Source organism: Oryza sativa, chromosome 3 (genome assembly GCF_034140825.1).
Source record: "Oryza sativa Japonica Group chromosome 3, ASM3414082v1".
Taxonomy (NCBI): Eukaryota; Viridiplantae; Streptophyta; class Magnoliopsida; order Poales; family Poaceae; genus Oryza; species Oryza sativa.
Genome location: NC_089037.1, coordinates 26,796,796 through 26,819,581, shown reverse-complemented (window position 1 = coordinate 26,819,581; position 22,786 = coordinate 26,796,796). Strand labels below are relative to the sequence as shown.

General features: G+C 40.9%; 2 protein-coding genes across 2 annotated transcripts; one reads left to right on the top strand and one right to left on the bottom strand.

Annotated features, from left to right (window-relative positions):
* Positions 1-5,626: 5,626 nt before the first annotated feature.
* On the bottom strand, positions 5,627-9,646 carry LOC4333632 (tubulin beta-8 chain-like). The gene is made up of 3 exons (NM_001418394.1): positions 9,088-9,646; positions 6,729-6,998; positions 5,627-6,636 (listed from the first exon to the last, which is right to left on the bottom strand). Exons 1-3 carry the CDS (start codon positions 9,479-9,481, stop codon positions 5,960-5,962), a joined length of 1,341 nt encoding a protein of 446 aa, NP_001405323.1. The 5' UTR covers positions 9,482-9,646; the 3' UTR covers positions 5,627-5,959.
* Positions 9,647-12,721: 3,075 nt separating this feature from the next.
* Positions 12,722-13,216, top strand: LOC107280326 (F-box protein SKIP2-like). Its single transcript, XM_015774115.1, has one exon. The coding sequence runs from the start codon at positions 12,722-12,724 to the stop codon at positions 13,214-13,216; it is 495 nt and encodes a 164-aa protein (XP_015629601.1).
* The last annotated feature ends 9,570 nt before the right edge of the window (positions 13,217-22,786 follow it).

The following is a 22,786-nucleotide window of genomic DNA, read 5'->3' as shown; positions in this document are numbered from 1 at the left end:
TTCATACAAATAAAAATATAATGACGTTTGTCATAAAATTCTTTACGTCCCATTACGTTTTTTTTCAATCCCTTATGTATTTTTGAATTTTGTCTTGTCCAGTATATATACCTTGAATTTTTATTTTTTGGATGGAACGGTTCAAATCCTGTTGCAAAGTTCGTTAGACCCCGGGCTAGGGACCTTCAGCAGTGAGCTAGTTGGATTTCGTAGGGCAGGAACATGGTTCACATCTTGTTCAAAATTCATCGCCTAAAATTTGAAGCTCTCCCTCAATCTGCTCTGTTTTTTTTGGGTCAAATTTCAAACAAAATTTAGTGAATTTCAAAAATTCGCTCGAAATTCATGAAATTAGTTATCTCGTGAACCCTCGGCAGGAACGCGTGGCGAGAGCAAGTGCTCGCTTGATCATTAGTCTTTGGAGAACCTTCCAAATAGCATGCGACAGTGTGACACAGTGATAGCAGTGTAAAGTGGCGTGCGATGCTAACCAGGGTTTTCCATAGCATCCGTGGAGAGGTTATCGTCCCCCTTGCTAAGACGGTTATTGCAATAACATCATGGTAACTGTCAAAAACCATGTGAATTCCATCTTAAAAAGATAAATTCAGAATATTCAAATCTCATCGAAGATAATGGTTATATAATGGTTACCGCGAGGCATGGTTCGTTTGACTTGGAATAAAAAAGACGAGGATAAAAGAAAACCACAACCTCACACTGACAATAATGTAACAAACTAACATGGTGGTCCGCACAGATTGCGCGGCTAGCATCATTATATTTTCTCTCATATAATAGCATATATGTTTTCTCATTATATTATTCAAATATATTAAAATGACATCATAATTTTAAATTTTGCAATAACTTTACGAAACTACAAATGTGTAATATTCATATTGTATTTTATATACGTGTTAGTTATTAATTATTTTTAATATCAAATTTTAGTTATTTGTAAATTATATATATTCCTATATGGACTCTAGACTCGTCTTTTAATATATATTTTTTAATACCGAATTTTCTGTAAATTGTATTTCTATATAGACTCTAGGCTCTTCTTCCAATATTATTTATTTTTATTTCTGAATTTTTATTATTTCTAATTGTATTTCTATGTGGACTCTAAACTCATCTATCAATATTCTTTAATTTTTAATTTTTAATTTTAGTTACTTATAAATTGTATTCCTATATTGACTTTAAACTCTTTTTCCCATGTTTTTCTTAATTTCGAATTTTAGTTATTTGTAAATTGTATTTTTATATGGACTCAAAACTCTAATTTTAATTTTATTATGTTTATTTCAAATTTTAGTTAGTTTTAAATTCCTATATGGACTGTATACTCTACTTCTAATATTCCTTATTTTTTAATTCCGAATTTCTTTTTTTTTTCTTAATTGTATTTCTATATGGACTCTATACTCTACTTCTAATATTCCTTATTTTTAATTCCGAATTTCTATTATTTCCTAATTGTATTTCTATATGGACTCTATACTCTACTTCTAATATTCCTTATTTTTAATTCCGAATTTTAGTTATTTCCTAATTGTATTTATATATGGACTCTAGTCTCCTCTTCTAATATTCCTTATTTTTTAATTCCAAATTTCAACTATTTCTAAATTGTATTTCTATATGGACTCTAGTCTCCTCTTCTAATATTCCTTATTTTTTAATTCCGAATTTAATCTATTTCTAAATTGTATTTCTATATGGACTTTGTTTTTTCTTTTTCTCCGATTAATATGAGAATTTCTAGGCCATGAGAGCGAACGTGGAAGCTCCTTTTTCTATTCCTTTAATAATATAACTAGCATGGTGACCCGTGCAGATTACGCGGCTAGCATCATTATATTTTCTGTCATATAATAACATATATGTTTTCTTAATGTATTATTCAAATATATTAAAATGACAACATAATTTTAATTTTGTACTACCTTTACGAAACTACTAATGTATAATATTTATATTGTATTTTATATACGTGTTAGTTATTAATTATTTCTAATATTAAATTTTAGTTATTTGTAAATTATATTCCTATATGGACTCTAGGCTCTTCTTCGACTATTATTTATTTTTAATTATGAATTTTTATTATTTCTAATTGTATTTCTATGTGGACTCTAAACTCATCATTTAATATTATTTAATTTTTAATTTCGAATTTAAGTTACTTCTAAATTGTATTTTTATATTGACTTTAGACTCTTCTTCCCATGTTTTTTAATTTCGAATTTTAGTTATTTATAAATTGTATTTTTTTATAAACTCTAAACTCTACTTTTAATTTTATTGTGTTTATTCCGAATTTTAGTTAGTTTTAAATTCTTATATGGACTCTATACTCTACTTCTAATATTCCTTATTTTTAATTCCGAATTTCTATTATTTCTTAATTGTATTTCTATATGTACTATATACTCTACTTTTAATATTCCTTATTTTTAGTTCCGAATTTCTATTATTTCTTAATTGTATTTCTATATGGACTCTATAATCTACTTCTAATATTCCTTATTTTTAATTCCGAATTTCTATTGTTTCTCAATTGTATTTCTATATGGACTCTAGTCTCCTCTTCCAATATTCCTTATTTTTTAATTCTGAATTTCAACTATTTCTAAATTATATTTCTATATGAACTCTGTTTTTCTTTTTCTCTGATTAATGTGGAAATTTTTAGGCCGTGAGAGCGAACGTGGAGGCTCCTTTTTCTATTCCTTTAATAAGTTAATAGATAGATTACAAAGATTATGACATCCACAATATATATGTCTCAAGCATTAAATCTTCATTTCACCTTATAGTCATGCCAAAATACAGAGTTAGCTTAGTGTTTTTCACAAATTTTATCAACAAATATCATTATAAATCATGTAGAACCACTTTGGACCTTTTTTTTTTGCTATTTCCCCCGCCCCCCCTCCTTTTTTTCAAAATTTGAATTCAAACAATTTTTGTCAAACCCAATTGTAAGTAACCCTATCGTGCCCCCACTGCAAATATGGTCAATGCGGTAACCGCGTGGTTACCGATGGTTTGGGAAACCCTAATGCTTTTTTCGATAGGGTTAATTGACGTTTTACAGCCCATTTAAAAAGCTACTCCATCCGTTCTATTTTAAGCGCATCCATGAGTTTCTGTGTCAAACTTTAATCGTCCGTCTTATTTGAAAAAAATTAAAAAAACATAAGTCACGCATAAAGTACTATTCAGATTTTATGATCTAATAGCAATGAAAATATTAATCATAAAAAATTTCAAATAAGATGGATAATTAAAGTTGGACACGGAAACTCATGACTGCGCTAAATGAGAGTGAGGGAGTACTCCATTATATGAGATGCATGAAGAAACGTAGGAGCACTGCAATTTTTGTGTTACCATCAAACAGGGCAACTTCTGAAGCTTTTCTCCAACGTGAGTAATGCGATTGAGACTTGCGCGTCCGTTCCATTGCGTTTCTTTCACACTTTCTAACTCAACATTGATCCTAGCTACTTGTTGCATTCCAATGAGAATATCAAATAATAGAGATTACGTGGTGTAGGATGCCCAAACAACAAACCCAGCCATTGCCTTTTTTGCATGATCTGACTGATTAAACCTACTTTTCATGCGTGATACATGTCTTAGCATACATATCGTTGTCCTGAATCCTGAATATATTGCGTGTCACCTGCGTAGCGCCAAGCATCACTGTCAAATGAACTGTACCCAGTTACTGAGCAGAATCTCACCTGTTTATTTTCAGCAACAAACTCATCAGGCGAATAGAAATTAGAACCTAGAAGGCTAGAATACTCTGCACAGCATCATCTTTCTTTGCTGCCCTTTTCCAGAGTCAAATTTAGCAAGGAAAAAAGAAGCTCAGCCTCATTTGTTTCCTTTTGCCTTTTCCCCTTTTTAACGTCCTTCTAAGAATAAAGGTTATCCACTGCATATATTTCGTCCTTATACTGATGATCACGTGAATATTCGCCTCTTCGTGATCTTCCATTTGATTCTTCTTCTTTTCACCGTGCATGTCCCCTTCACTGAAAACATCAGCTAGCTGTTGTTGTTGTTATCAAAAGGCAAATCTCATCAGCCAAAAAAAAGTTGCGTCTTGTACCCCTAATATAATTGGATTGGAACCTGCCCTAACTTGTGAAATACGGGTTTGCGTGGCCCTGTGCTTGGAAAGCAGGTGCGAATTCCTCGCCAACTTGAGCTTCAGAAAATAGCCGCACTAGCTACCTTTGTTGCTTCATGTCGCCCTCGCGTCACAGATGAACCTCACAAAATATTGCTGGTCGATCGATCCACATATTTCCGGGGAATGATACTTTCTGACAGAATATATGTGTGTTTCAGATATGTTATTTGTGCCTTTTGGCTTAGCTGAAGAATAGCATTTCGTGGCTAGCTATAATGTCATTGAGCTTCTACCGTCGATGCATTTGCAATCTGTAAAACTCTCCTTTCAGTCTTAACAATATTTGATTGGTCGTCTCTTCGGCCAACCCGGCAAAAAAAAAAAAAAAAGAAAAAGAAGAGAGAGAGATGTCATTCAGTTTGGCTGGTCATATTTTTTATCTGTTCTGTACTGTAAACATTTTCACAAGAGAGGATATATCTCGGTTTGCGGCTTAGGATTTGTAGTTGTACTATATACCGCATCTTGTTGTAAATAAGGAGTAGGGATGATGGAAGAGTATGACTGTATGAGGTCAGAATTCAGTGTGCGCTAGGACAAGAATTAGCCTGAAAGTCACCACTAAACAATGACTTTGCTTTCAGAATGCCAAAAGGTCACACCTAGTATATTAGCAGTACCATCTCATCATAGGGGGTTTCATTTGGGTGAGAGATAGGCACAACACGTAAGACAGAAATATTTTGGGCATATATACACTTAAAGCGTCATGATGTGGCTTTTAGATCTTACTAGTAGATGGATAGGAGAGAGATCACCACATTTGCAGGAACAACTAGACCTTTTTAGATGGGACTAAAACTTTTAAATCCCTATCACATCAAATATTTTGACACTAATTATAAATATTAAACATAGACTATTAATAAAAACCCATCCATAATCTTATACTAATTCGCGAAACAAATCTATTGAGCCTAATTAATCCATGATTAGCCTATGTGATGCTACAGTAAACATTCTTTAATTATGGATTAATTAGGCTTAAAAAATTTGTCTCGCAAATTAGCTTTTATTTATATAATTAGTTTTGTAAGTTGTCTATATTTAATACTCTAAATTAGTATCTAAATATAGAGACTAAAGTTAAGTCTCTGCATTCACCTAAAACTTACTTTAAATAAAAAATAGTGCTTCCAACACTTCTTTTTTTCGAATAAGAAGTGCTTCCAACACTAGGACCCTGTCTTTTGTTTGTGCCACTATGACAGTGACAGAGCAACGGGCATCATGCTAGAGCCCCCTTTGGCAAAGCTCTCCAAATGCAAAGCTATCACAGTTGTAGAGTAATTTAAAGCGGCCTATGCTGATACATTGCAGCAATGTGTAAACTAACTTTTGCTTATGTCAATTCATGTCTCCCTTCAAAACAGAGAAAAACCAATGCAGGATGGTAACCGATCGAGAAAATTGCAAATAAAAAAACTGCACATTGAGATGCATGATGAACACAGTAGAGTTTAGTCCCATGAAAATGAAGTAGATAACATTTCCTAACATATACAGAGATAGAAAAGAGTAAACCACGGTTCATGTACATGAATAAACAAATTTAGACAGAGAACAACGATGACAACGAACGAAGGCATGCAACAAGTAGTAGCGCACAGTACACAAGCAGCAGCAGTAGCAGCAGACACGGCAACGGCACATTGTGTGTTTGTACCGATCGAAATATATGTAGCGTAGCGTAGCAGAGAGCCAGAGAGGCAAAGCGGGAGGGATCGATCGATCGATCGATCAGGCCTCGTCGGCGGCGGCGGCGTCGTCGTCCTCGTCGTAGTCGTCCTCGGCGGTGGCGTCCTGGTACTGCTGGTACTCGGCGACGAGGTCGTTCATGTTGCTCTCGGCCTCGGTGAACTCCATCTCGTCCATTCCCTCGCTGGTGTACCAGTGGAGGAAGGCCTTGCGGCGGAACATGGCGGTGAACTGCTCGCTGACGCGGCGGAACATCTCCTGGATGGAGGTGGAGTTGCCGACGAAGGTGGACGCCATGGAGAGGCCGACGGGGGGGATGTCGCAGACGCTGGACTTGACGTTGTTGGGGATCCACTCCACGAAGTAGGACGAGTTCTTGTTCTGCACGTTGATCATCTGCTCGTCCACCTCCTTGGTGCTCATCCTGCCCCGGAACATGGCGGACGCCGTGAGGTAGCGGCCGTGGCGCGGGTCGGCGGCGCACATCATGTTCTTGGCGTCCCACATCTGCTGCGTCAGCTCCGGCACCGTCAGCGCCCTGTACTGCTGCGACCCGCGCGACGTCAGCGGCGCGAACCCCACCATGAAGAAGTGCAGCCGCGGGAACGGGATCAGGTTCACCGCCAGCTTCCTCAGGTCCGAGTTCAGCTGCCCCGGGAACCGCAGGCAGCACGTCACCCCGCTCATCGTCGCCGATATCAGGTGGTTCAGGTCACCAACTACAACAACAGCAAATTGATCATTATTTCCATCATGTTAATTTCAAGCAAATTACACACACAAGGTCAAGGTGCATGATCGCTTCGCTTACATGATGGGTTGGTGAGCTTGAGGGTGCGGAAGCAGATGTCGTAGAGGGCCTCGTTGTCGAGGACCATGCACTCGTCGGCGTTCTCGACGAGCTGGTGCACGGACAGCGTCGCGTTGTAGGGCTCCACCACGGTGTCCGACACCTTGGGCGACGGGAACACGGAGAAGGTCAGCATCATGCGGTCCGGGTACTCCTCCCTGATCTTGGAGATGAGCAGCGTGCCCATGCCCGACCCCGTGCCTCCTCCCAGCGAGTGGCACACCTGGAATCCTGCACTCACAAAATTGCATGTCACTCACGTTACTACATACTCCCTCCGTATCAAAACAAACCAACTATCCATCAGTAGTTATAGGACATTACTCAGATTAGGATAAGTATATGAGACATCTTAACTGAAAATGAAAATGATCTGAACTCTACTGTACATTGAGGTTTAGACATTTAACCGAGCTAAAGTTCAGATGCCCCTGTTAAGAGTCATGAAAGTGCAAACAATTCAAGAAACTAGCACCGCATTATCTGTCCTATCAGATCTCCGGACTAATCATATTCCTGTAGTACTAATTTGTGTTTCTAATAATATGTAAGTTGAATCCGAAAATGTGTTTATATTCTGTTTCTGATGATTACGTGCACTAAAATCCATCTCCCAAATACGTCCAAAGGCAATCATGCTAAGTACATATGCAAGTAATCAGAACATCATCACTAATATAATCCATCCATCGATCTATCATGTAACCCAACCACCAGAGACTGGCAACAGCCTGTCTGAGTGTCTCATCCGCTGTAACCACCACCGACGGCTCTGTTCCATTAGCTGATACATCCTCCTCCTCCTTCACTCTTTCTTGTGTTAGGTCGTACAACATTGTCACTAGTCACAGTATGATTGTTTTTCTACTACTAGTAGTACATTATTATTGTGATGATGATAACCTCATGAACCTTCACCGGCAAAAGAAGATGGTGAGATGCGATGGTGATGTATTTCTGTACCGAAAACTCGCATCTGACCGACAATACCAGTTGTTTGCCACCTGAGGAACTGATGAAAACTCTCTCTCAACGACAATTCTATTCGCCAGAAAGTAGCAGTTAGGGGATTTTTTTTTTTAGTTTGTTGCTGGGTTCAATTCGTTTGGGCATACGTTGTACCTCGCATTTTCAAGAAAACAATGATAATTACTGATTACTGGGTAACATTTTTAACATGCATATCTTACATCTTGGCAATGAATGAATGCATAATAGTCAGATTCACCTTTTATGCATAGAGGGAAAAATAGTATTCAGCGCACATAAGCAGTACTCTGTACCTCAAGTATTCTGTGAATTTTTTGTGCACTTGAAGTTTTTAGAACCTTCATAACATGTATCCATAGTGTTCCAATTTTTAAGCAGTTGATTCAACTCGATATAAGATTTACAGATCTAACACAGAGAACTACTGAAATTTAAACCAACAATATATGGCGCCTCAATTTCTAGCCTGTGTTGATCCCGATTTCCCATCATGCCAATGGATCAACTTGACACAGGATGAATGTCTCATTCCGACAGGTGGAAGTGGTGTAATGTGATGGGGACTGAAAATAATAATTTCATCTTATTCGATTTTTTTTTTGAAGATATTCCCAATTTCAACCACGAGTAAAGATGTTGTGCTTCTGTCTGATTAACCCGATCCAACCAGTACTACTATGTATCATGTATGGTCTTTTCCATGTATGTCCAAATTTGGGTTCAACAACTGGTGCTGCTGGTATTCCTATTCAAATCCAACCTAAAATGGTATGATAAGTTTGCACACTGAAATTCATCCTTGAAATTTGCAGCACTACTGGTTTGTTTTGCTCCTCAAATTGAACAATTCACACTCTCATAACTGGAACCACCAATTCATTTTTATTTTATTTTTTTTCTGAGACCCACAAGCAATTCATACCAGATTGCTCATTATCAATGCTGCCAAGTTGGCGTATTACTCTGTTGTCTAACAAAAGAAAAAAAAAACTCCAGATTCTTTTCATGCGGATCTTAACACGCTGCGGTGATAGGCTAATAATGTGTAGCATAATACTGTCTTACCTAAAAATACACACAGAAAGTACAAACCTTGTCCACTTTTAGGATGCCACCGTCTAAAATGATCTTGCCAAAAAAAAAGTTAAAGAATCATATGATCCTATTCTAAATTTTCAGCGACGGTTTACAGAGGCCCGAGAAACACGTATGCAGAGAAAATGCAGAGGAATGCCATGAACGCAAGGATTCGTTTTTTCTTTTTTTAACGAAACACAGTGAATTTAAAGAACAAGAGGATATGTATATATAAAATCGACGTGTACGTTACCTTGGAGGCAGTCGCAGTTCTCGGCCTCCTTGCGGACGACGTCGAGGACGGAGTCGATGAGCTCGGCGCCCTCGGTGTAGTGGCCCTTGGCCCAGTTGTTGCCGGCGCCGGACTGGCCGAAGACGAAGTTGTCGGGGCGGAAGATGCCGCCGATGGGGCCGGAGCGGAGCGAGTCCATGGTGCCCGGCTCGAGGTCCATGAGCACGGCGCGCGGGACGTGGCGGCCGCCGCTCGCCTCGTTGAAGTAGACGTTGATCCGCTCGAGCTGCTGCGGCGACGTGCCGGTGTACGTCCCCGTGGGGTCGACGCCGTGCTCGCCGCAGATCACCTCCCAGAACTTGGCGCCGATCTGGTTGCCGCACTGCCCGCCCTGGATGTGCAGGATCTCCCTCATCTTCGATCGCTTGCACCTCGATCGATCGCTCGCCGCGCGCCGATCGGTGATCCGATCTCTTTCTTGGTTGTTCTTGGGAGGTGGTTTGCGATCGATCGATGGAGAGAGGGTGGAGAACGTGGGAAGGAGAGGAGGAGGGATCGTGGGCGCTTATATCCCGCGTTTGGAGGGAACCGCTTCTCTTTCTGGGTGTTATGGTTGTGCGTGGACCAGGTGTATGGACAAATGCTTACACGTATTGATATCGCTTCAATTTATTTATTTTTTTACGGTTGTCTTCGAATTTTAAAGAGACGGTTTTCTTTGGAACTTTAAATTTTTATAGGTGACGCGTTATTTTTGGTCTGAGTGTGTTTTGGTTATTGCAAAAGAAAGGTTGATCAAGCGAAGTACTTAATTTGTGTGGACATCTGTTTTATATTATAAATCGTTTTAATTTTTTTCCTAATATAAATGCAATAGTATTTTTAACATAAACAAACATATTGTCAAGATATACTGAATGTTACACTAATATGATGTTAAAGATGTTATTTTTTTCTATAAACTTGATTAAATATAAAGTTGAAATGACTTATAATATAAAACGGAGAGAATACTAAAAATTTTGTTGTGGATTTGTTGCAGGTCAGGTATAAATCTAGTTGTACTAAATGTTCGTTTTAATTAGCGATATGGAATTATGGATGTGAGTATTGAAGTACCTGTGTAGACCATGACTCCATGAGTATGTAAAGATGTGCCAGGGTAGACCGCATGAGGTACTGTGGTATCAAAGGGGTGTGGGGACGATCACGTTGTGCTGTCTATTTTTTCTGCCACATTTTATTTTTGGCTGGGTGCAGTGGCGGGTCACCAAATAATGGGATCAATGCTAATTTACTACGGATCAATTTGGTACCTGCAAGCACACTTAGGCCTAGTTACAGATCAGAGGAAGAAAATAGCAAAATCATGGAGCACTACTTTTCTACTACAGTATTAGTATGGGGTAAGTTTTTTTTTTGGTACAACTTTTTTTGAAAGATAGTTATATGTTATTAGAGGGCACATTATATTGGCATATTTGCCACTAGTAGTATTTCTGAATGTCAAAATTTTTTAAGGCGTGTCTCAAGAGGAATGGATCCATATTAATTTTAAAGGCCTTTGTTACCTGGTAGAGACTGTCATAAAATCTCTTCATTTACACGTCCACATGTGTACATCCTTTGGGAATTTTGATATGTACTACTTCCTTCGTCCTAAATATAACACATCCTAGTTCTACAAATTTAAGCAGTCCTCCTATACAAATTTACAACACTATAATGTGTCACGTTTTGTAGTAGGTTTATTTTCTTAACAGAGGAAGTAGTTCACTAGTTCTCTACTTGCACATAGCCAGAAGTTGGCTTTTTTTGGGATAGAGGGAGTAGTTCACATGTGAGAGTACATAGTACTGGTACTTATATGTGTCAAGATTCATTAACATATATATAAATATAGACAATCGTAGAAAGTTTTATAATCTAAAACGGAGGTAATACTATTTTAGAGGAAGAAGAACCTTTTAAAATGAATTTCTTTCGTACGTGAATATATATATATATATATATATATATATATAATATACATACATATGCACAATTTACTACTCCCTTTCTTTTAAAATAATTTATATTTTTTAAAATTTAATAATCTTTTGTATGTAAATCTGGACAAGTCGATTGATTTTGGAACGGAAGAATACCCTAAGAAAGTACACTCCCCTGCCAATGAAGAGAAAATGAGAAAACAAGTACACTGATTGTTATTAGTATATTTAAACCAAGTTTGGTATGACTTATTGTGTGCTCGAAAAAGTACGGAGACAGCTTGGCCAACAAGTGTTCTTTTTATGATTAATATAAATAGATATCAAGAGAAAAGTTAGCTGTCAACTTGTCCATAGTGTTACATTGCTCTAGCCTTGTCACGTTCAAATACTGTTTGCCATGGCATTTGCAAGGAGAAGATGCTGTTCTTGATTTCTTTCGCATCATTATCATGATGATCATCAAGTCATTGTACATACATATATATACTCGATGATTGTAAACGTTACCATACCAACCAATAATTATATTCCGAGATAGGATCCGGAGACTGGAGGGGACTGTTTTGAGTCCATCAGTCCACATGCACCAGCACATGTTGTGTCTGTCTTAAACCAACCGATATCATATCATCTAATTAACTATTAACTTCTCTTCCTAACAGGTGACAGCCATTTTTTTGCTAGATTAATACCATTGTTTTTTTAAAATTACTCCCTGTGTACAACTCCAAATTTTCTCTCGTCCAAAAATAATGTCAGATTTCTAAATGGTCTTTTCCAAAATTGTCCCTGTTGAAAGCGACGTATATATCTTAGATTCTTGAAACTGCGATCAAATAATAGCTTAGCTATAGGCCTGAAGCTTAGTTTCGTAAACAGTTTCTGGCCCAGTATAACCAAGCGGCGTTCTTAACTTGCGGCTATGGTTGGGCTGCACGGCCTGCAGGTTACCCAGACCAGACAGGTGTATAGCTGCAGAGCTAGAGAACGAATATGTCCACATTGACTCCCTCAGGTATAGCTTTAATCTAATTCTTATACTTCAACCGTAATACCTGATATCTTAACCCCAACTATTAAAACTTATGTAATAATATGATTCCCTTAATAGTTTTGGAGGACAGCTTCGCTGAATTGGCACTTTGACCTGGTCCAAACCGGCTGACTTAGTATGTGGGACCCAGTGCAACCGCTAGAGAACGACTAATTAAAGTGGGCTTGGCACGATAATTTTGGGCTCGACGTAGTAGGTCGCTGATAAAGATGGCCTAGGAGCTGCATGTATGGTCCAGAGGTGGTGAAATGGACTAGAGCCTAGAGGAGTGCGGAGAGACACAAAAAAGGCCCATATAGAATAGCCATTAACATAAGGCAAAATTTGCTACAGGACATGTAATTAGCCGAAGAACACCGGAAGAATGTGTATATGCTGGAGAGCATCGTAAAACACTGGTAATTAGCTGATGTACACTCACGACATTATTTTATTATTTCTGGAGAAAATAGAGAGAGAAACAGTTGTGAAATTATGGTTTTACCCTTGAACCCCAATAAAGGCTCACTCTCCTGTGGGACCCACCTATTAGGGAATATTATTTTTTTTCTTTTTCTCTCCTACTGTACTCCTTCGTCTTCCTTTCTTCGTCATGTCTTCTTCCATGATGGCCAGCCCCTCCCCACCCATCGCGGCTCCAGGGATAGAGTTCACGGCGCCGCCGCCGGGGCGCGACCACACGCAGGATTGCTCGCTCACCTACGCGCAGTGGAAGGAGGTGGACGCCTCCACGCGCCACCGCCTCTCGCTCGACGCCCGTGCCGCGCTCGGCTACACCGCTCAGAGGATCTTCGCGCGGTTCATGGCCATCACCAAGCTCACGCTCCGCTACGCCCAGGGCTCCGGGACGGACAGCCTCTCTGACGACGGGGCACGCCATGTGGTCGCCGCGCTGCCGTCCGAATGGCTCGCCAGGCTCAAGCTCCGCGGCCTCCGGCAGCTCTTCGACGACGGGATTGCGTCGCTCGCTGGGGCCACGCCGGTGATCCGTAAACTGTCCGTCGCATCCATCAGTTTTGGGCCGAAGGCCTTCGTCACCGTCCTCCGGTCATGCCCCCTCCTCGAGGACCTCTCCGTCAAGCGCCTTCGCGGCCTCCTGTAATCTCACGGCGTCCGGCTGGGAGCAAGAGCCAGAGACCACGAGGAGCACCCAGGCGTTGGCGGTGGCGAGGAAGAGGCCCGTGGGGCCGTGGACGCAGCCGGAACCGGAGACGACGAGGAGCAGACCGGGGGAGCCGGTGAGGAAGCCATAGGGGCAAACTTGTCTTTAATGGATATTTCTCTCTCCATTTTCTCTGGAAATAATAAAATAATACTGTGAGTGTCCAACAGCTAATTACCAATTTTTTATGGTGCTCTCCAGCAAATACGGGTTCTTACGGTGTCCCCTAGCTAATTAAAGGTTTTTTGGATGTCTTGTAGCAAATTTTCACTATTCCAACCAGGATACGCATGAAAAACAGAGCGATCCATTAGCGCGTGAATAATTAAATATTACTTTTTTAAAAAAATAGATTAATTTAAGTTCTTTAAGCAACTTTCATATAGAAACTTTTTTAAAAAAATGCACCGTTTAGCAGCTTAAAAAACATGCGCGCGGAAAACGAGGGAGAGGGGTTAGAAAAAGGGTGTGCCGAACACAACATATTCCTCTACAATAGTCACAAACCCGTGCGTTACAACGGAACGGGATCTGGTGAACGTGGTTAACGGAGCCATCGTTTCGCTTATTGACATATTTGCAAAGCAAAAATACTTTGTGAATAAAACTTTTATATACGTGTTCTTAGCGGTCTAAAAGCAAATATTGAAAAATAAACTTCGATGAAAAAACCTTAAAATCAGCTACAAATTTAAAGTTGAAAATTCAAATTTTGGCTGATAAATATAAACATAAATGAAAAGATAAGGCCCTAAAATTTTCTGTTCTTCTGTATTTCTCTCTTGGCTAGTACACCAGTTTTGTTCATGGGATCCTATAATCTTATAATACTATACAAGTGATCCCCACTTAGTGCAGTTATTAGGGATTTTCCTGAGCTGTGGTTAAGGCACGTCACCCTTTTTTTCAGCCGTTCGATCAAATCCTCGCCAACCGTTCGATTGCAATCCATCACGCACATCCCTCCGCCACTGATTTGTTGCCGCCGCCGCCGCCGCCCCGGGTCTCCCCCATCGCGCACTGCTTCCTCCCACCAATCCCCACGCGCGCTCGCTTCCTCTCCCCCATCGCGCGCGCACCAGCGCGGGCCCGCCGCCGAACGCCCTCGCTTCCTCCATCGCACGTGCGCCAGGCGCGGGCCCGCCACCGACGCCCTCGCTTCCTCTCCCGTGCCGCGTCGCGTCATCCCTAGCGCGAGCCAGCCTCTTCGGCTCCTTGGCATGTAGGAATGAAACAACAATCGTCCTATCTCCCCCAATCGTTGTGATTCCATGCCGTAACGTTAAATTCTTTGCTCGCCCTATTGTGCCACAAAATCGAAGCAAAATTAGGATACGAATGTGGTATATTCATGGTTGCCTTCATAAGCTGTCTTTAAATCCCAACTCGATCTGTGCCTATCATGCTATGGAGGATTGATCACTGGGTTCATCATTCGTGAAGGCTATTGCAACTGGCATGCTTCTGATCTCTATCTTGGTTGGATTATTTTGTGCAAATCATTTCATCGTTTCATCTCGGCTTCTTCACGTGAGACAACAGCTGATTTGTGTATTCCGTCTACCCTCAAGTGGATAAGGTAGCATTTTCTCATCCCTCATCCTGTCATGTTTAGTTTAATTATGGGCTCTCCATACTGAAACAGGGTGGTTTAGCTTTTGGATGAGTTCATTGACTGTACTCATCTTTTTCTCCCTGTACAAAAAACTGCAATGCTGTAGGTGTTCTTTCGGTGAGGCCCCTGCATGATGCAATTCTTTTTCGTTTTGTATTATTATGTTATTTTCCCTGTAATGTTAAATCATTCCTATTTGCTGATCGATTTGGCAGAACAGCTCTTGCGGTAATTGCTGGGAAGATAAATTCTGATCATTAATTTTTACCTTCAATTTTTTTTAATTCCAAAAGAGAATTCAGTTCTCTTCTAAAATGCATGAAAGTGATTTCCGAAAATTCAGCACTATATTAATTGATTTTTTAAATTTATTTTCTTACAGCAATATCATTTATTTCCATTCTATAACCCCATCTCTATCATATCGACCAAAAGAACAATGCAACTATTGGTCTCTGTTTTGTACCAAAGCAAAGCGCAATGAACATGTATTCTTTCTTTCAGGCCTAAAGTCCATATGTGTTAACTACAAACATTACCTGGCCTCTTCCTGCTTACAGTTTGCAAGTTTCTGACCAAACTTTTAAGAGTAGTTGATTTTGCCGATTTACTTCATCCACATGATCTATATAAGGACATAGACTATTTATGATTTATAAAGGTAAAATTAATACTCCCTCCGTATTTTAATGTATGACGCCGTTGACTTTTTAATCAACGTTTGACCACTTGTCTTATTCAAAATTTTTATGTAAATATAAAAATACTTATGTCATGCTTAAAGAACATTTGATGAGAAATCAAGTCACAATAAAATAAATTATAATTACATAAATTTTTTGAATAAGATGAATGGTCAAACGTTTGTTAAAAAATCAACGGTGTCATACATTAAAATACGGAGGGAGTAGAATATAGCTGTAATTTAGTACACTAAAACCAATATGAGAGGTTAGATCGATTAATGTTAGCATGGACTAGGCTAATATATTTTTATGTTAGCCTTAATTACTTTGCTAATTACTTTGTTAATCAAGCAGGGGACGTACTACTACACGAGGCGGAGCCCCGGTACTTGCCCGTTGTGGTCGGCCCTTGGCTACACCCATGACGGTTATTTCCTACCCGTATAATAAATTACCCATTTAACACATACTCAGAATACGTACCCACGAGCATGTTCTCTTTTGGCACATGGACACTAAGGATGTGTTTAGTTCACACTAGAATTGGAAGTTTGATTGAAATTAAAACAATGTGATGAAAAAGTTGAAAGTTTATGTGTGTAGAAAAGTTTTGATGTAATGGAAAATTTAGAAGTTTAAAGAAAAAGTTGGGAAACTAGGCCTAAAAGATAGGAGAGAAACGATAAAACTTTGAACATGAGAGTAAGTTTAATAGTATAGTCAACTACTAACTCCAATTCATCTATAGCCAATCTTATAGCTCATTCATACAATAATTACATACTACACTATTAATATATAGTCCCACCTGTCGTATACATACTACGTCTTGGAGTCCGTGCTACAGCTGGCTATAAATCTGTAGACCGCTGCTTTTCTCTCTCTTTATTTATCTTACTAAAATATGTTTGCAGCTGGCTTATAGCCTGCTATTGTATCTGCTCTTATGTGCATAGTCATACGTCAATTACTAACTTAGAGCTAGCATCTCAATCAAAGTGGTTACATACGGACCATCCGATTTGATATCCTACGTGTGAATTCGCTCACTAAAGTTGCACATTCGCCTCAATTGAGCTTCCAAAAACCACTCTCGTCTGTTCCATTTGGTGCTCGGTGTAGGTGACAGTGTCGTAGGTGACGTTCTTGAGGAAGATCTTGATCACGCCACATGTTCCTCGTAGATGAGCCTGGAGATGCGCTTGGGCATGCCGCGGGTCTCCTCGTAAATGAAACTAGATGATACCCCGCGCGTTGCTGTGGGATATCGTGCCTAAATAACTTTGGAGAAATGGGCACATATATATAATAAAGATCTATACAAAAATTAACACTGCAAGCTAGTTTTCAGTGGCATGCATAATTTCTAATGTCAACCTGCTTAGTGGAGCATCACTGCGTACGGCTGCAATCACGTGGATGAAATAAATCGGCAAAATCTAACGAGATCTCTAATTTTATTGGGTGCATGCATTATATTTATTAGATTAATCCAAACTATAAGGTGATAATAATTATTTCTTAGTTTTTAGCTAAGGTGGTTGTGCTTTATATTTTGGAATGGAGGGAGTATGTAATAATTGGTTATAGTTTATTTGAAATAAAGACCAGAACAAAAATAGTATGTGTGGATGGTGTGTATACACGTGTACAATCTTCTATGTAACCATAAAAAAGAGCTCACAAGGTCGTACTTAGGCATTAAGAGCCCATTGTCGACGTTTGATGTCGCGATTCCGGTATTTGCATATTATGAGGATCATTGGTACTAGGATATATGTGAGATTGTAATAAAAGAGATGGGGCCCTGAATTGTCAGGTAATAACCCTACTCCTGTTGGCCGAAGCCGGTCGTTGCTCTTATTTATCATAATCACACCAGTACAATATTTGGGGTAGTCTATCTATCTGTCGTCGACTTGGCGGCCATAAAACCATCTCGTAGTCGACAAGAGAGTAATCTTCCTCCTCGAATCCGTGTCCGGCGAGATCAAAGACAGCGCTATGTCTCTCCTGACAGTATCCGTAGACACCGTAGGGGACTAGCCATGCTTATCTCTGAAGTCGATATCCGGCGTCTTGTCTTGGCGTATGTTGGCTTGTATGTTGATCTTGTGTTTGATCTATTGTTCCGTGTCCCCTCTCCTTCTAGGGGGTCTTGTATTTATACCCGTAGGTGTCCCCTTGTCCAAGTAGAACTAGGGAAACCAATATGGATACAATCCGAGTAGTTCTTGTCGTTTCCATGTAGAACTCTATTCATCCTTCCTTATGCGGAACTCCTCCTATATCCGAAGGTTGTTTCCGTATAAGACATGGTATGTGGTGGGTCCTGCCGAGATTTAGTCAACTACTATTAGATATGTGGTATCCATAACCCTAACACCTATCTTTTGGGTTATATTCATGCTTACCCATAAGTCGTATTAGCAACTTAAAAAAATAATTTGTAGGTAAAATTTATACATATGTACTCTTAACTATGCAACAGCAAATGCTATAAAATAAATTATGATTAAAAAGGAAAAAATAACTCTGAAATAAGTTTTAAAATTTAAATTTAAATTTAAGTAAAAACATGAGGCTGTAACACTAGTACGACCTATATAGCCCGTATACGCTTGCAATATGGATCAGTGGATGCGGCCACGTAGGGGGAGTGGGCCGTTCAATGTGGTATGGCCGGGCCGTCCTTCACGTCTTGCGCGTGACGGCGCAAGTACAGGGCCAACACAGCCAGCCTGAGAGGACCAACACAACTCTCTTAAGACTGTGCAGGTAAAATGCCTTCCCCTTTAGGTTGTGTTTGGATTCAAAGTTTGGATCCAAACTTCAGACATTTTCCATCACATCAATTTATCATACATATAACTTTTCAGTCACATCATTTTCAATTTCAACCAAAATTTAAACTTTACGCTGAACTAAACACAGCCTTAATGGCTTTCTCTTCGGCCTCGCGAGGGAGCGAATACATAGCTACAGTAGCTCGCACGACCCGTGCGGCCCTGCCACGAGTAACTGAGAATCCTGACTACTCAAGGACGACGCATCAATGCATACTCCAGTATGAGGGAAATGATTAAATTTGCACGGTTCACTTCATTGTTCTGTTTTCCGTTCACATCGCACATCTAGATGAGGAAATTGTTTTATTTTCCTTTCTAAAAAAAAGAAAAAAACATCTGTTTGTAGGTGCGAGTGTGATACGCGTGCGTCCCACATGTACTCGAAAAGATAGGTTCTCTTCATGAAACAATCATGTCAAATTCATAAATTTTAGTATGACAAACTTTCTTTGGTATAACTTGGCAAACCATTACCAATTCAGAAATTTCGGACAAGACAGGGAGGCGATCTCCCTCTCGACCCTCAAAGTATCTCCAACAGTCTCTCCAAATTCCACTCTCCAAATGTCTATTTAGCCAACTCTCCATTTAATTTGGCAAGTCAATTCGTTGTTTCTTTCAACAGCATCTCCATTCATCCTCTCTATTCTGAGTCTATGACAGCAGGACCCACATGTCACCCTATATACTACTTTCTTTCTCATCATCCTGCTCCCACTCTTCCCCAAGCCCCCTTTTGCTTGCGGTAGTGGTAGTTACTCGCGGCGATGGCGGGGCGGCGGTGGCCGTGAGCAGCAACGGCGAGACATTCCTGAGCTCCTCCCCACCTCTCTCCCTCTGCTGCGGTGGCGACATGCACACGACGGCGGACAGCAAGGGGAGGCAGCGAGTGCAGGGGGCTAAGTCCACGCGACGGTGAGTGCAGGGAGCTAAGTCCACGCGACGTCCGCCCTTTCTTATTCCTCATACTTCTTTCTTTCCTCCACACCCCTCGTCTCCGTGCTAGTGGCGCTCCTCTGCGTGGCGGTGGTGTCGCCGGCGGAGGTGGGGGGGCACGGTTTGTGTGCCTCTGCTCCGGCGATGGAGGCTGACGATGGGGGCGACGGTGAGGGATGACGAAGACTGCGGCGGCAGCGAAATGGGAGAAGCCGGCCCCACTGCTGCCTCATCTCCTATCTCACTAGCGCCACCCACCTCCTTCCCCCGCTCGCTGGCGTCACGAGCCCACCACCCCCTTTTCGCCTGCCCCCACCGCCTCCAACGCCGAGACCCACCTCTCCTTCCGCGGCTGGTTCGGTGGCCCCCTTCATCTTCTCCTGGGGTGAGGCCAGGGAGGGCGACGGTTGAGGCGGTGGCGGCGGAGGAGGCAGTGGTGGGCTCGGGGGCGTCTTTTGGGCAGGCGCAGCGCCGTCACCACCGGCAGTGGCGGCTGCGGCCGCGGGCGGCATCGGTGGATGGATGGCGCGAGGCCGACAGCGCGGAGGACGATGGATGATGCGATGGCGTGAGGCAGACGACGCGAAGGACGATGGATGATGCGAGAGTGGAGATAGGGAGCAGGAATGTGTGGGGCCCATGGTTGGCTAGTCACTTTTGGCTGGCCAAATTTGGCTAGTGGAGGGAAGGTTTTAGCCAGCTAGATGACTTAGTCATTCGGTTGGAGAGGTTGTTGGAGGGTGTTTTTTTGGCTAGAATGGAGAGTGGAATAGTGAGGCTGTTGGAGATGCTCTTAGCTAGCAATCCCCACTACCGCGCCAGCTGCCCTTCCCTGCTCCCACTTCACAACCCCTTCCTTTTTTTTCTCTTCTTTCTTTGCCTTCATCGTCATCGTCATGCGAAGCTTCCCAGGTGATGGGATTTTGTTGCTCACGCCATCACCGAATCACGGCGACTTCCATGCCACGTGGATGGGGCTCGGCTGAATGGAGCGCCTCCCCAACTAGGCCAGTTGGAGCATTGTCATGGCAACTCATTGAGGTTGTGGACGACGGCGCGCGGGCTACTCGTCGGCAGGGTTTTAAATTTCGATTTCGGCTAAAATTTCGACCATTTCAGTAGAACCAAAATTTCTAAAATTTCAGTATTTTTTGGGCCAAAATTTTATGAAATTTTGACACAATTTAATTGAATTTGACTAAATTCACAAAGAACATGAGAAAAATCGAAAATTTCGGCTGAGATATTGACTTGCCGGGGGACCGGAATTTCGGAAATTTCGAAATAAAATTTTAATCCCTACTCGTCGGTGCTAGGGCAAGAGGCGTTGTAGGCAGCATGGCGCCTCGGTGGGGCCATGGTGTTGACGACACAACGATCTAAGGGGGGTAGATCGCCGCTGTTTATGGCATGTCTGGCTTGCCCGCCTCCAGTGCGTTGTTCGTGGTGTTTCCATGACAATGGTATTCTCCAATACTCACTGTGTGTGATGAGCAGGTTATGGGATGGTGAAAACCTTGTAGGATTCTAACTGGGATTTGATGACACTCTCGAGCACCATTTCCTCATTGGAGGCGTCGCCACTGTCCCCCAAGTGAAAACATTGCTTTGTTTTTCTGGACGAGCGGTGGTGGTGTCTCACGCCCCGTCCTCTATGGAGGCATTGCTTTGGAGGATTTGTGCGACGGTGACTATTTTTTTATCGGCTTTGATGGCTGTGTCGGTGGCAATATCTAGACTAACGATTTATCTACTACTCAGTTACTCTCAGCATTATCTTTTGCCTCGATTTGACTTCAATCGTCAATAGTGATATAAGCAAAATAAGATCAACAAAATGATTGGTCACTGATTTCAGAGATGCTATTTCCTAATTTCATAACTTGCAAGCCGCTATGAAACAACGGTTATACAATTCCTCGCTAGGCTACGTTCGGATATGGGAGATGGGAACTCATTCTCTCTGCACGAAAAACGGAGCGGTCTATTAGCGCGCGATTAATTAAGTAGTATTAGTTATTTTTTTTCAAAAATGGATTAATATGATTTTTTAAAACAACTTTCGTATATTAACTTTTTTTAAAAAACGCACCGTTTAGTAGTTTGAAAAGCGTACGCGCGGAACACGAGGGAGTGGGGTCAGGAACCCTTTGCAACTAGGGCTGTCAACGAGCCGAGCTCGAGTGAGTCTGGCTATGTAGGCTCGAGCTTGACAGTTTAACTTGGTGAAACTCCAAAGAACTTTCTCTTGTATAAGAGATATTAATGCAAATTATCGGTAGTCAAAATTAATGGGTGCTACTTGTCTTGAATGAAGCCTCTTCAGCTTTCTTATGAATTCATGACTTTGAAACGTTGCAATTAACAAAAGCTAGCTACTACATCTAATAGGAATAGTAGTACTATTACTGGCAGCCGGATAATTGCTTTATTGAGAAGCATTTATAAGGTCTTGAGACATTAGTAGGTCAAGCACGCTGATAAGTATACATTGACCCATCAAGAATATCTTCCTACATGTAATGCATCTTATACTAATCAAGCCCTACCGAGCTATTCGAGCTCGAGCTTGCTAGGCTTGTGAGCCTCAGCCTAGGCTTGAGCTTGGCTTGTCTAGTATTTGAGCCGAGCTCGAGTCAAGCCTATAACGAATCAAGCTCGAGCAGCTTGCGAGCTCCGAGCTTTTTTTACAGCCCTATTTGCAACAAACACAGCCTAACCATAGATGGGAGTTGTTTTCTCTGTCTTCGGGTTGGTGTTTCATGTAGTTTTCTTGTCTTGCATCAAGTTGTGGTTTTGGAAGTTGTAATCTTACCTTCAACCTCCGTAAAAGTTGGTTGTAGCTTTTTTTTTAGCAAATTAAAGTCAATAATAAATTTCATTATTAGAAAATTTTCAAATAACTTAGTAGTGGTGCCTATAATTATGTAGGAGGGGTATTTTTAATTGGGTTTAAACGAGGATACTGATTAATGATTGGCCTTTTTTTTTGCTTAAAAATATGTTAAAGTGGGTAATACTAAATTATGGGTATGTACGTATACATATGGTATCCGGTACATAGTAGCGTGTATGCTATGTACGTTCCTGTGTATAATAGGAAAAAATTGCTGTCACAGTACGTGTAACAGGACTACAGGAGTAAGTAGCAGTTGAGTTATTGTACTCGTTCCTGTTCATTGCACGGAACTGAAATAAAGGAACGGTTTTTAATTGCTTCAGAACCCTGGCCATTGATTAACATATCTAGCAATGATTCGGCTGACTAGTCAGTAGAAGTCCATTTTTATTTTTATTTTGCAACCATCAAATATATCGGTGAGTTTACTAGTAGTAGTAGCAAAGAGGAGTATTTTAATTATAAATCGAAGAAATTTGAGTGACTAATTAACATCAATGGCCCACTTGAAGTACACAAATGTAT

Excerpts from the sequence above, each read along its gene's own strand:
- LOC4333632 (NM_001418394.1), bottom strand. The coding sequence starts at position 9,481 with ATGAGGGAGATCCTGCACATCCAGGGCGGGCAGTGCGGCAACCAGATC. Across the intron at positions 6,999-9,087 it reads GAACTGCGACTGCCTCCAAG|GATTCCAGGTGTGCCACTCG; the intron begins GTAACGTACACG and ends TTGTGAGTGCAG. Across the intron at positions 6,637-6,728 it reads CAAGCTCACCAACCCATCAT|TTGGTGACCTGAACCACCTG; the intron begins GTAAGCGAAGCG and ends CTGTTGTTGTAG.
- LOC107280326 (XM_015774115.1), top strand. The coding sequence starts at position 12,722 with ATGGCCAGCCCCTCCCCACCCATCGCGGCTCCAGGGATAGAGTTCACG.